The 13,274-nt window shown below is 37.1% G+C and overlaps 1 protein-coding gene across 2 annotated transcripts in view; it reads left to right on the top strand.

The window, feature by feature from the left end:
• The window catches only part of MCCC2 (methylcrotonoyl-CoA carboxylase 2), a 41,663-nt gene that overhangs the window by 12,617 nt on the left and 15,772 nt on the right, over positions 1 to 13,274 (top strand). For both annotated transcript variants that reach the window (XM_026083834.1, XM_026083835.1), the window contains exons 6-9: positions 1,402 to 1,514; positions 6,357 to 6,470; positions 11,498 to 11,562; positions 12,403 to 12,502. In XM_026083834.1, the coding sequence (XP_025939619.1) occupies positions 1,402 to 1,514; positions 6,357 to 6,470; positions 11,498 to 11,562; positions 12,403 to 12,502 (392 nt within the window). The remainder of the gene's footprint in view (positions 1 to 1,401; positions 1,515 to 6,356; positions 6,471 to 11,497; positions 11,563 to 12,402; positions 12,503 to 13,274) is intronic.

Here is a 13,274-nt window from a genome sequence, read left to right as displayed (position 1 = left end):
CTCCAGGGTCTGGGGTTCCTGAGGGCTGGCCTGAGCAGTAAAGACTGAAGCAAAGGCAGCATTCAGTAACTCTGCCTTCTCTGCATCCTTYGTCACCAGGGCACCCACCCCATTCRGCAAAGGGCCCACATTTTCCCTAGTCTTCCTCTTGCTGCTGATGTATTTGAAGAAGCCCTTCTTGCTGTCCTTGACATCTCTAGCCRGATTTAATTCCAAAGGGGCCTTAGCCTTCCTCGTTGCATCCCTGCATGCTCTGACAACATTCCTATATTCCTCCATATAATATTGGTAATGCCTTCTTGTGTCAGTGAGTAGCCCAGCGGTCTCCACTCTCCTCGCAGATCCAGACACTTGATGCTTGAATCACCTTGAATTTACCGTGAACTCTGTCACGTTATGGATGTTAGATGACTCTTTTCCATTCTCTGTGAAGAAGCTCTTATCAATACCTGGAAAGATTTTATGAGATGCACTTCCCTGGTGTGAACAGTATTCTTAATCTGGTGTTCCCACAGATCTGTTTCTGCCCTTCAAATTCAGTCGCAATTATCCTGGACTATCTGCTGGAGATAAGAGACTGGTGTCCCCCTTACCTTAGTCAGTTTGTCTAGTTGCCAGAGTTGACACTGTGTTCAGGAAAGTGATTCTACAAGATGGTGAGGAAGTATCCAAACCCTACTTCATGGTAAAGCTGAATGGCTTACTGGTTATAGTCATTCAGCATGAGAATGTACGTGTGGACTGGTGCTTGTATGTAGAAATTATTCATCAGGAACCTGAGTTCTCAGAGATGCGTGTGGTCTTTCCCTTCCTGGTCTTTTGTTCTTCTTTGAAGTCTTTTGACATGATATATTTTCATGATTTTGGAGTGAAGAGGTGGCTGAAATTGGAGACATAGAAGGTAGAGGGCACAGCATGAGGTGAGGACACGTATAAATGAAGCTTCTTTGAAGACTGTAAGGGTGAAAGGTCTTCAGTATGTCTGTATAATCAGAGGGTGAAAGTACCCAATCTATCAAAGACAGCTCATGGTAATTAGTCTCTTTATTTTGGAACTTGAGAGAGGATTGCAATGGAAAAATTAAGTTAAAACTATGCACTAGAAGTGTTCTTAATTCAAATGTGTTTTGCAGTAAGGTGAGTTTAGAAGTTTGCGTAGAAAAGTACAACTGCATCTCTAAATGCATTTGCATTTATTTTCCATTAAAATGTTTGGGGTCAATATTAGTTGCTTATGTGGGGTTGTTAATTTTATTTTTTCAAGCAGAATATCTTACTATACCTAGATTAATGGCAATACGCTTAGTGATAGCAAATGCTGGACATGCAAATATTTTACTAAAAACTTAAATCTCTGAACAATGTTATATACATATGTTAATGTATTTTCATCCAATTTAGTTGATTCTGGAGGAGCCAATTTACCTCAGCAAGCAGAAGTATTTCCAGATCGAGATCATTTTGGTCGTATTTTTTATAATCAAGCAGTCATGTCCTCACAAGGAATTCCACAGGTAATTTGCTTTTATTTAAGAATGAAACGTACTCACTATTTTTTATGCCTACTGCTTTTGTCTGGTTTGAAGTCTTGTAGCTGTGCTTTACATTTTTGACAGCATGAAGTTGTGTTGACCTAATGGCCCAATCTGGGGATTGGAGGCACTGTAAACACAATGAATGTCCACAAAATGTCATTATAATTTTGAAGAAGCTGTTTTCCTTTTTGGCTTTAGTGTTAATGACATGACCTACCTGCTCCTATCTTGAAGTGGGAGAAAAGAGGAATACACAGTATGATATGTAGGGCCATGTGATGAAGCATTAGGAAATCTCTTGGAACAGTTGATTATTCTGCATCAGTGCTGTAAAGGTGAGGACCCTTTTGATGATGGCTAGTAAATGAGACATACTTTTTGCTAAAAAGGGTGTATGTATATATTTATATATCCATTTTATACACTGCTGTACTGTTTGATGAAACTACCTTGACAACGAGGTCATCTTCTAATGTATTAATGATGCATAGAATTACTGTTAGTCACAGGTCCTGCATTTAGAAGTGTTTCTGTGTCATGGATATTTCAGGTGTCTGGGGACAATTTTTTGATGCAGATGCTGGGCTGGCCAACAAGGGGAGATGCTCTGCTGGGTCTGCTCGTGAAGGGTGCCGAACTGGTTGGGGATGTGATTGCTGATGGCAGCCTTGGCTGCAGTAAAAGTGGATAGCGGAGCATAAGATCCTGAAGGAGTTGAGGAAGGCAAGCACCATTTCAGGAGAGTGGTCTTTGGCTTGTTAAGGGAATTGTTGTGTTGGACCTGTGAGAGGCTGCCAGGAAGGGTGGAGGAGTCCAGGATCTTCACAGATAACCTCCTCCAAGCACAGGAACGGTCCATCTTGATGTGCAGGAAATTTAGCAGWCCACCAGAAGCTGGCTTCTTTCTAGCCATTCAGCTCCCAGCCTCTTTGTATCATGGTGTAGCGCTCTCCCTTTGCAGGCTTACTCCCCTTTGCAGGCTGAAGAGTTCTAGCTTACTTAACTGTTTCTCACACAGAAAGTGTTCCGTACCTTTGATGATCCTTGTTTACCTTGTCTAAACCTTTTTCCAGTCCAACTATGTCTTTTTTAAGATGAAGGAACTAGAATTTCCTGCAGTATTCAATATATGAGCTAATCATGGATTTATATAATAGCATAATGTTCTTCACCATTCTCTTTTCTGTTCCTTTCCCAGTAGTTTCTAACACTGATTTTGCCTTTTTGACTACTACTGAGCAATGAGCTAGCGTTTTCATTGAACTGTTTATCTCAATTCCAAGAGCCTGCTCCTGGGTGAAGCTGTCAGCTTGGTGCCCATTACTTTATATGGGCTGGATGAAAGAAGGTGAAGGAAGTTGTCAGGATATTCCACCTGACCAGAAGCATTGTTTTCAAATGTTAGGCTTAGAAATAGCTATTGGTACCTTGAGCAGAGTAAAGGTTTAGCTAACTTGTTGTTTCATCTGAATAATGTTATGGAAATATTTTACCACTGTTTTGTTTTTGGCATATTTGGCTGTTAAACTCGTCATGAATGTAAGGTGGAAATTGGATTTTATTTTATTTTTTTCATTCTTAACTATATCTGTAATTTAGAGGGACAGCTTGACTGGAGCCATTTTCATTTGGATTCTCTGAGTAGCCATGCTTGATTGAATCCTCTAGCCTGAAGGGAAAAAACAGAATGGGATTCTCCCTGGCAGCGTGGAGCACAAGCACTAGTCAAGGGTACAGTATTCCATGTGACCCTTACTTAGCAGACATGGGCTTTGTTATGGTTTCTAAGGCAACTGCGTTTGTGATACCCCTTTGGCACCTTTTGGTGGCATCTCTGTTGGACTTTGGATCTTTAGCCATTTTTTCCTCTTCTGAAGACTCCTGAAATCCACTGTCCCCAGACAAATCTAAGGCTGAAGACTCCCACCATACACTCAATCTCTTTAGCTAGTCTGGCATAGAATAGCTTCTGCAGTTCTTTTGTTTTTAGCAACAATAGTGGAACAATTTTGGTGATTAGCTAGGTATTTTGATGCAAAGTACTGTTTAGCTGGAACAAAAATATGCAGGAGAAAAGATGCTTATGAACTGTAAGCAGCTTATAATGCTTGGCACAAGCTGCTCTTCCCCTGGAGTTGCTGAAAAGTCTAGGTTATACTTCAGATTTGTATGTACAAACAAAATTGGTCCCAGCATTTTTGTGGAACAGCAAGTGAGTGTGTTGTTAAAGAAGATAGTCACGTGGCTGTTGTGCTGAATGAACTTCAGGAGAAGTTTTAATGAACTTTGTTTTTAGTAAAGACTTCAATCGTTATCTGCTGCAGTAATGTGATTTTTAAATGTTGTGTCAAAGATGAAAATGTAAACCCAATTTGCAGGACTGAAATAACTGAGTTTATGCAGGACCCTGTTAGAAAGTCAGTCCTAAAGTTTTGTTGGTATTTTTCTGAAAATTTTGAAAAACTGTGCATGTATTTGTAAAGTTCTTCATAAAGTGGAATTTCTTTCTATTTTGATTACCACTGGGTATCACAGTAGAATAGCACTGTAATTCTATACAACCAAAAAGCAAACTACGTGTAGGAAGGATTTGCCTTTTAACAAAACATAGTTATATTTCTTTTTTGGTATGACACTGACAAAAGTTTAATTTTCTTAGTTTGACACTGACATTTAATTTTTATAATGTATTTATATAAAAAAGGAAAAAAAAGTTTTACGAAAGTGCTTGCTTCATTTAAAAAAATGTTATAGATGTCTATTTATTTTGTTTGAGGAATGTTTCATTTGTTTAATTTCAAAAGGTGCTATAAGCATTTGTAAATCTGCTAAACATTTTATCACCACACAATGTGGTGAATAGAATCATCCTCCCTATCTGAGATGATGTCTTACTAGGAAATGGAGTTAGGAATTTATGCTCCCTCTGGTTACCATTGAGGTCAATTCTTCTGACATGTTAATTTGGACATTGTTAGTTTTATATCTGCTGTTATTTGTTGCAGCCTACCTGAATGTCTGTTTCATCAGCTCACCAGCCCTTTTCAATTCTGACCTTAAAATATTTTTTCTTTTTTTGTCAGTTACCTACGCTGCTTTTAATTTCCTCATCTGCTTTTGCCTGTGACTAATTTATTATACTCCTACTGCAGCTTTAAATTGCACTGATGCCTGTATGGCTGTGAATCAGAAAGCCATGATTAGCTTCCCATTAACCACTTTCCAAGCCCTCACACTCATGTTTTGCATGGATACAATGGGGAGTTGAGTGCTATGTATAAAATACTGTTTCTGTGTATTCAGAACTGTTGATTTTTATTGCTCTTTTAATTGTCTATGCAGTAATTCACTCTGAGTGAAGTTAGTAAGTAGCACATTAGTATGAATGTTTGAGGTCATGCTTTTTGATCTCTGCATTTTGATACGTAATGTATATATTGGAAAAGGTAATATCTGAATTAAAGTTTAAATACAAACACATTTTTCAGCATAAGTGGGTAATTAGAGGAGAAAAAAAAGCAACTCCAAAAACCCTGGGGGAAAAAATCAAATTAACTTTTTCCCCAAGTTACCTCCTTTTTAGAGGCTTACATTGTGTTTATACCTACCTGGTGATATCTATTAAATGCACAAAAGACATATTACAGATTAATCTGTAAGAAATGTGTAATTCTGACTATACTTTAAGATACTGCAAACTGGTTGCTAAAAAAGCTGTGTTTGATTTGATGATAGCAGGTTAATAAATGTCATCTGTTCCTGCTTCCGATACAGATAATGTCATCTGGACTTTATTCTGTGCCTCTGTTTGTTATTACTGTGTGCTGCTTTCTTTTAACAGCAAATTTTAGCAATTAGGACAGAAGGCTACTTGATGTCACTTTAGAAAATATCTCCAAATAAAATTTTCACAAAATAACATTATTTTGTGTTTTAGATTTTATTTTTGGTGGTTGTAAAAGAAAGCAATAAATTAGACAATTATTTTCATATTGTCTGCCTTTTCCATATGAGTATTCCATCTTTGCTGCTCTACAAGCTGCTTTGAAAGGATCCTTATTTTCTTGGAAGAGTTCTGAAGGAGAAGTTAAGAGAGGATTTCACTTGCATGATCATATGCTGCTGCTGTATTCATCCTGTCTGGGATCCAGTCAGTTCTGTATAAGTGTTACCAAAGAATTACTAGTTAAAATGTTCATTGGTTAGATGTTCATCTTGCAATTAGACATAAGAATAAAGCAGGTATTATTCACGCTAAAGCCTATAGAGAGTTGTACAACATTCCTTGAAGGTGCCGCTAATGTGGTCATTGTTAATTGATCCATTGGAGAACTGAAGTTACATTGCCTCTCAAGTTGAGGAATTGCCTTCAAAGACTGTTGATGTTGGTGAAATTGTACTTGTTAACAACATCTAAGGCGCTAACTTTTCTCTGCAGAAATAGATTGAGAAGGTCTAAAAGCATAAATACCTAAAGCAGCCTCTTACAGTTTATTGGTAACATAAATTTCCTGGCAGAATGTAGACCTCTAAGTATTCCTCGTATGTAGCTCATGGTACATCATATATGAACTCTCTTTGTGCAGGGTGGTCTGAAAATCATAGGTTGAAGACCGTTGAAGAGTAGAGATACTCTGTTTTTGTTTGTTTGTTTGTTTTTAGAAAAGCACAAATAAAGTTTGTTCTATCTGGGCAAAAATAATCTTGCACTCCTACTCCAGAAGCTGTATTAAATCACTACAATAGATAACAGCTGGTCTGTGCATTTCAATTTTAAAAGGTTGGGCAGCTTGTTAACTTGTGTTATTGTTTTCCCTATAGATAGCAGTAGTAATGGGATCCTGTACAGCAGGAGGAGCATACGTACCTGCAATGGCAGATGAAAGTATTATTGTTGGCAAACAGGGAACAATATTCTTGGGAGGACCACCATTGGTAAGCTTACAAAGATTTTTAGTAACATAGCCAAAAAACCTTTGCATTACTGACAGTTGTACAGCTTAAATATTCAGACCTTTTTGTGAGTTCTTTTTGGATGTTCTGTGGGTTATTTTGTCTTTTTGAAATATATCTGAATGTTTCTATCCTAAATTAAATCTTTTCTATCTGTTATAAAGATACATATATAAATTAGATTTTGTTAAGGTTTTTTAATAATATTGCTACAGATTAATACTTTTAGAATGGTAAGTACATTTTAAATATTCAACTATATTATATAATCTCTAGGTGTGACTTGAAATACAAAAAGTTTACAAGTATGTATATCATATCTCAGAGTCTGGATCAGAGAATTTAAGGAGCATGGCTAATCAATAATTTAAGTCAGTTTACAGACAAGGAAGATACACTAATGATGGAGTGTGTCATATTTTCCTTACGTTCTTAGGAAAATGCTCATAAGGGAAATTGACCTGAAGAACTTCCATGAATTAAAACTCACTTTATAGTGGAAGACATAGTGGAGTTTGTCACTGTGCAAAATATTGCAGCATGAGGTAGCTTTAAAATTATAGTGGCTTGGCTCTGTCAGGAAGGGGAGTGTTTCTGAGTGGTCTTTATTTTATTAGAAAAACAGAGCTATACTACTTTATGGTTCAGCATAGACTCACTTYTACACCAAAACAATAATCTTTGCTGACCAAGCAAAGATTACTCAAAGATTACTTATAAATTGTACTTAACATGAGCTTTATCAGAAAAAAAAGAAGTTCCAGTAGTAAACATTACATCAGTGCTAGAGATAACAGGTAAGTCAGCAGTCAGTGGAACTTTTCTAGTCTAGACGAAGCCTGACTGGATAAACTTGCTTCTTCTTTGAAATGTTGCATCATTGAACAAACTGGTCTGAGGCAGCACTTTGGCTCTGTTTTGGTTACAGTGTTTGGGAACAATCTGGGTGCTTCCTTTGCCAAAGCCAAGTGCAAATTAAATGTCTCAAAGTACTTGCAGCTTTAATATGCATAAATGGAGAAATTACTTCATAACAATGTTGTTGATGAGGATATTGCTCTTACTCAGTTCCTATAGTGCCAGAGGAGGGGGAGTCTGCTGGAGGAATTTGCTTCTTTCCACCACTTAAGTTACTGAGGAAATGTATTAGGTCATTGTTCCATAAACTGTGGGAAAACAACCGCTGACAGAATTTTTGACCAATTTTTAAGTCATGATTATGTTAATTTCCTTGAAAGCCTGAAGAGCTTATCCCATGATGTCATTCTGTGTTTACTTGTATAACATTGTTCTCATCTCCACAGTAAATTTTTTGCAGTTAATTCTTTTCCTTCACTTTAGTTTTGTTCTTTCTTGTTGTCTTGATGCTAAAAGTGGATTCAGCTTTTTAAACACTTTTTTTTCAAAGTTCTATGCATAGATGAGTTTTAATTCTTGTGCAGTTAAAAAAAACCCCAAAATGTATTATTCAAATATATTTTTCTGTGGCTGATAAATCATAATTACAGCTCCAGAACTTCTTAAATAAATTCAGAATGTAGTTGACATAAGGAAAACGTGTGGTGGTGGGGTACCCATGAGTACAAGCTTACTTCCTTGTCTTCCTTAATTGAATAATGCATTTAGCTTGAGGTATTTTGTTGTTTCAGTACAGGCCTTCCAAGCTGACAAAAAGAACAGAGTAATCAGCAAAAGCAGATCAATAGCAACTGCTCATTGACGAAACTATGCCATTTAATGCTAACTGATCTACTGCTCATTTCCTGCTAGAATTTCTCTGGCACTAATTGTTTCAAATGTCTTACCTAAGTCTCTGTTCCTGTTTAGATTGTATTAGTCTTGTTCAGCTCATTGTTTATAGGTAAACAAATACAAATTCTCCTTCAAAATTAAGTATTCTTCTGTAGATTTATCACTGTAATTTAGAAGAATACTAGAAATTTCTTTGTGAAAAGTGATATAAATAGGAATGAAAATTTTAGTTAAGAATAGTAGCATTAGTTGAGTCAGTAGCATTCATATATCTTTTTATTGAGGCAAGAAGATTAGTAGGATGAAAGAAATAGACTTTTACATTTGACTGTTAGTGGTCCGGTTATCTTGTTGTGAATAACTGCCATGGATGCAGGCATGCCTGAGCTGTCTCAGTGCAAAGCCTTTTTAGGTCCAGCACAGTTCATTAGCTCAGACCCAGTGGCGTATAAAGTGGCAGTACTGCCTCTGGGCCTTGCTCAAGCTTAATTTGTTGCAGAAGCTCAGCTAGTAAATCTAAAAGACCTGAGTAAGCTCATCTCTTCTGACAATGTGTTTCCACTGGCGAGAGTGCTGGTGCAGTGCACCTTGAGTGATTCTGCTTAGAGCTAAGACAGTGCTAGAAAGGTACATCAAGACCCAGGCTGGTTCCTGTGAGACTCCTTGGGTGTGTCTGCACTGACCTCCTCAGTAATGTGCTCTGGCAGAGCTTACTTGAAGCCAGTTTCTCTCAAGCTCCGTGCTGGAGCAAGTACAAAATAGGACTGCTAATATCCAGTGCTACCTAGCAAGTTGGCTCTCATTCTAAGAGGATAGTAATCTTCTAACATTGCAAGGGAATTGAGGTCGTACATGTATATCACTTGAGATGTAGAAGTGGTGCAGGAGACTTTTGCCAGGATAGGCAGCTGAAAAAAGGTAGCCTGATTTAAGTCTCAAAGAGAAGACTTGGCTAGGCAAGTCAGTGATGGTAAGGATATTGCGATGTCAGAAATGAAGAAAGCTTTTCACCACTTCCAGAAGAAGATTCCTGAATTTCAAAACTATCCTCCAATTTCATCTGTTCCTTAGCAACCTGCAGATGTAATGATTTTATCTTTGTGCGTATAGATCAAACTTTAATATCGCTCTACCTGTCAGTGTTCTGTTTGGTAAAGCTTCTCATATTCTCACTGAAAATATTTTGCTTGCCTTTCTCTAAGCATCAAAATTAGTTTGAACTCCCATAGAAACGTCCATTCCAGGTTGTAGCAGATAGTGTAGCCATTATTGTGTATGCTCTGTTCCCCAAAACATCCTTGCCAAAGAAAATTGGTCTGGGTTTTACTGTTCACCTGCCTAAAACCAAACATCCTAAGGAAACAAACAAAAAAACTGGTGCTAGATAGAATCAGTCTTGATGTGTGTGTACTAAAAAGTGTAATGCACATACATTCCAGAGTCTAAAATGCAAGTTTCCTCATTGCTCCTTTTAGAAAGAGCAGATAGATTTCACCATTTTAGAAATAGTAACAGGAGGAGTGTTGGCACAGTACTAGTAACATCGCAAGGACATTCCTCTGCACTCTCTCAAACTAGGAGCTGACATCCTCACTCTTGGCAATGCTGCTTGGGAGCTCAGGATGCCCTGTTGACCTGTAGGCCTCTCCACCATACCATCCTCTCTTGACTCATATCATCGCTCTACAAACTGAAGAAATATGGACTAGATAAATAGTGAGGTGGACTGAAAACTGGCTGAACTGTTGTGCTCAAAGGGGTGTGATCAGCAGCATGAAGTGCAGCTGGAGGCCAGTCACTAGTGGTATCTCCCAGGGGTTGATGCTGGGGCCATTACTGTTTAACATCTTGAGTAATGACCTGGATGGTGSGACAGAGTGCACCCTCAGCAAGTTTACAGACAATACAAATTTGGGAGGAGTGGCTGATGTACCAGATAGCCATGCTGCCATTCAGAGGGACCTCAACAGGCTGGAAAAATGGGCAGACAGGCATCTCATGAAGTTCAGCCAAAGGAAATGCAAATCCCTGCATGTGGGGAGGAATAATCCAGGCAYCAGTGCAGGCTGGGGGTCATCTGGTTGGAAAGCAGCTTTACGGAAATGGACCTGGAGGTCCTGGTGGACAAGAAGTTGAACATGAGCCAGCAATGTGCCCTTGCGGTAAAGAAGCCCAACTGCCTCCTGGGTTTCATTAGACAGAGTGATACCAACAGGTTGAGGGAGGTGATCCTTCCCCTCTATTCAGTACATAGGCCACATCTGGAGTGCAAGAGAGATGTGGACCTGCTAGAGTGAGTCAGGCAAAGGGCCACAAAGATGTTTGAGAGACTGGAGTGTCTGATATATGAAGAGAGGCTGAGAGAGTTGGAACTATTCCTCCTGGAGAGGAGAAAGATCAGGAGGGATCTGATCAAGATGTATAAATACCTGGTGGCAGGAGAGTGAAGAAGATGGAGCCGGACTCTTCTCAGTGGTGCTTCGTGACAGGACAAGAGGCAATGGTTCAAAAAATGCTTCAAAACTGTTTGCCATGCAGTAAATGAGACTGTTTTATTTTAAGAAGAAATTCAGTCACTTAAATTATCCTGTCAAATCTAAGATTTGACAGATTGTGAGCATTATGTCATTAATGCACTCTATTTAGAAAATGCTGCTTATTAAATTATTGTGGGTGTAATGGAAGACTTAGGAAATTCAGACTGATGCAGATTGTTTTATGGTTAAAATAAGAAGGTTAAAATTTGTAAAAGAAGTGTTTGTGTAGAGAAAGCAGAGCAGACTTAGAAGAATGCTAAGTTTAAATCAAGATGTTTTTTATTTGAAACAATGCAGTGGAATATCATGCATGAATTGCCTTGTTTTGTTTTTTAAAAAAAGGAATATATATTTTTATGACAGTAATCAATTAACTGATTAAAAACACCTTTTTGTGAAGATACATGTTAATAAATACAAAGGTTGTATAGATATATACACACACTTAAAAGATATATACAAACATAGCAGTAAATGGAAAATACTCCTGAATAAAAACTACCTATAAATAGTAGATAATAAAGATATAAAAATAGTGATTTAAGCATTTTTGGAAAGATTGTGTGTTTCCACACTTTAAATGCTATGAGGGAGAGTAACTGAGGAAGTCTTATTAAAGAAGAAACATTTTCCAAAGAACTTTTCCATTACTAAGCCTGTGTAAGTATTAATGCAAGACAAGTGCCAATTCTAACCCTTGTCTGTCTTTTTTGGTTGTAGGTTAAAGCAGCAACAGGTGAAGAGGTATCAGCAGAGGATCTTGGAGGGGCTGATCTTCACTGCAGGTTCAAAAAAATTTTTTTTCCCCAGAGTTAAATTTTTCCACCACTTAGATTTTAGTTGGGCTTCAAAGAAAGATTTTCTGTATCAAAATCTGGTATTGGTGAATCATTTTGTCATTAGTGTGGTGTAGTTAGTTAGTTACCTGAATTAGGATCTTTTTTTCATTCATTACTTTAAAATACTTAAGTGTCTACCTATTGTAATGCAATATCATGCACAATACAGAGGACTTTTCTATACTTTTATGCTTTGATGCTGATTGCTATTAGAATAATACATTTTGAGAAAGAATGTATTTTTGGAGATTGTATCTTTCTTACTGTCAATTGCAACTTAACTGCAAGTAAAATCGAAAAGCCTATGATTTTTCTAAGAGAATATTTCTTATCAAAATAAAGACCTCTACGTGCTTTTTGGTTTACAAATTAAAACAAACAAATTTAGGTATTACTGTAGAATAAATGTATAGTTTGTTTTTTAATTTACTGAAGTGACTAAAGAATTATTTTTCAGGACAGTTCATCATATTGTGGTAAACATATATTTTTCTTTATAATTTTAAATGAATCTTAATTTCTGTTTGAACAATACTTGGCATCTCTTACATTGTCATTTTGATTTTTGACTTACCAGAGTTCCTGTTTTGTCTTATTTCTGCTATCTTAAGTGAACTGTTTAAAAGAAAAGGTCAGATGTGTGCTTGTTTTTAAAGTAATTTCATAACAACATAGAGAGCTGTGTTTTATCATCCTTTTTTAAAGATATAGTTTTAAGTCTTCAAAAACTCTGATTTTCATTTTTATATATTGTTTTAAAATCTTAATGTTATTATTTGTGTACAGAAAATCTGGTGTAACAGATCATTATGCTTTGGATGACAGTCATGCACTTCATCTAGCTAGGAAAGCTGTAAGAAGTTTAAATCGACAAAAGAAAGTAGATGTAAGTATATGGAATGTTTTCCTGAACACACTGTATTTTTAAATTAAGAATGTTCTTTTTTTCTCTATTTATACAATGTATTTTTTGTCTCTGACTTCTGCAATTATAATCCTACTGTGGTTATTCTAATAAATTCACGGGGACTGCAAGAGAGGGTAAAGCAAGCAGCATAATCAGAACCAAACTTCAGAACCACAGAACCACACTTTAGAATGAACCAAGTCTTGCAAGGTCTTTAATTTGCTTTTAAGCCCAAGTGGTCCTTCCCATTGACTTAACATTARATATGTGCTGAAGCATCTTTTTGAATATGAATTTTATACAGTTATTAACAAAAGATGGAGAACTAAGGGGATACAGCTAAACCATGTCATTTTGGTAGCTCAGGTTTATAAAGTATTGTATTGATTTAAAAATTTCTATTAGAAAACAGGATGAATAGTATATAGTGGAGGAATTGCCTTAACTTATTCTGGGGGGAGGTATGAAAGGGTGAACTGAGGAATAAAGCTCAGCAGCTGAAGGAAGGCAAGATGTTGCATGTAGTGGCATGGCAAAAATATTGACTGACTTTTCAGATCACTGTCTGTCTAATAGGGATAGGGTGAAAATAAGCAAATGGCATACATGCTTTATTTTTGATAACAGGGTAGAAGTTGTCAAAATGGAGTGCAGATGGAGGTATATGCAGGAGTAGAATGAAGCTGGGGAACAGTATGTTAGAGGGTGTTACTGTCCTTTGATTCAAACTTGATCTTTATGCAGAATGAGA

The sequence above is a fragment of the Apteryx rowi genome, unplaced genomic scaffold, assembly GCF_003343035.1.
Source record: "Apteryx rowi isolate R43461 unplaced genomic scaffold, aptRow1 scaffold_616, whole genome shotgun sequence".
Lineage (NCBI taxonomy): Eukaryota > Metazoa > Chordata > Aves > Apterygiformes > Apterygidae > Apteryx > Apteryx rowi.
Note: the sequence above shows the minus strand (reverse complement) of the source record. Positions and strands in the feature narration are given on the sequence as shown.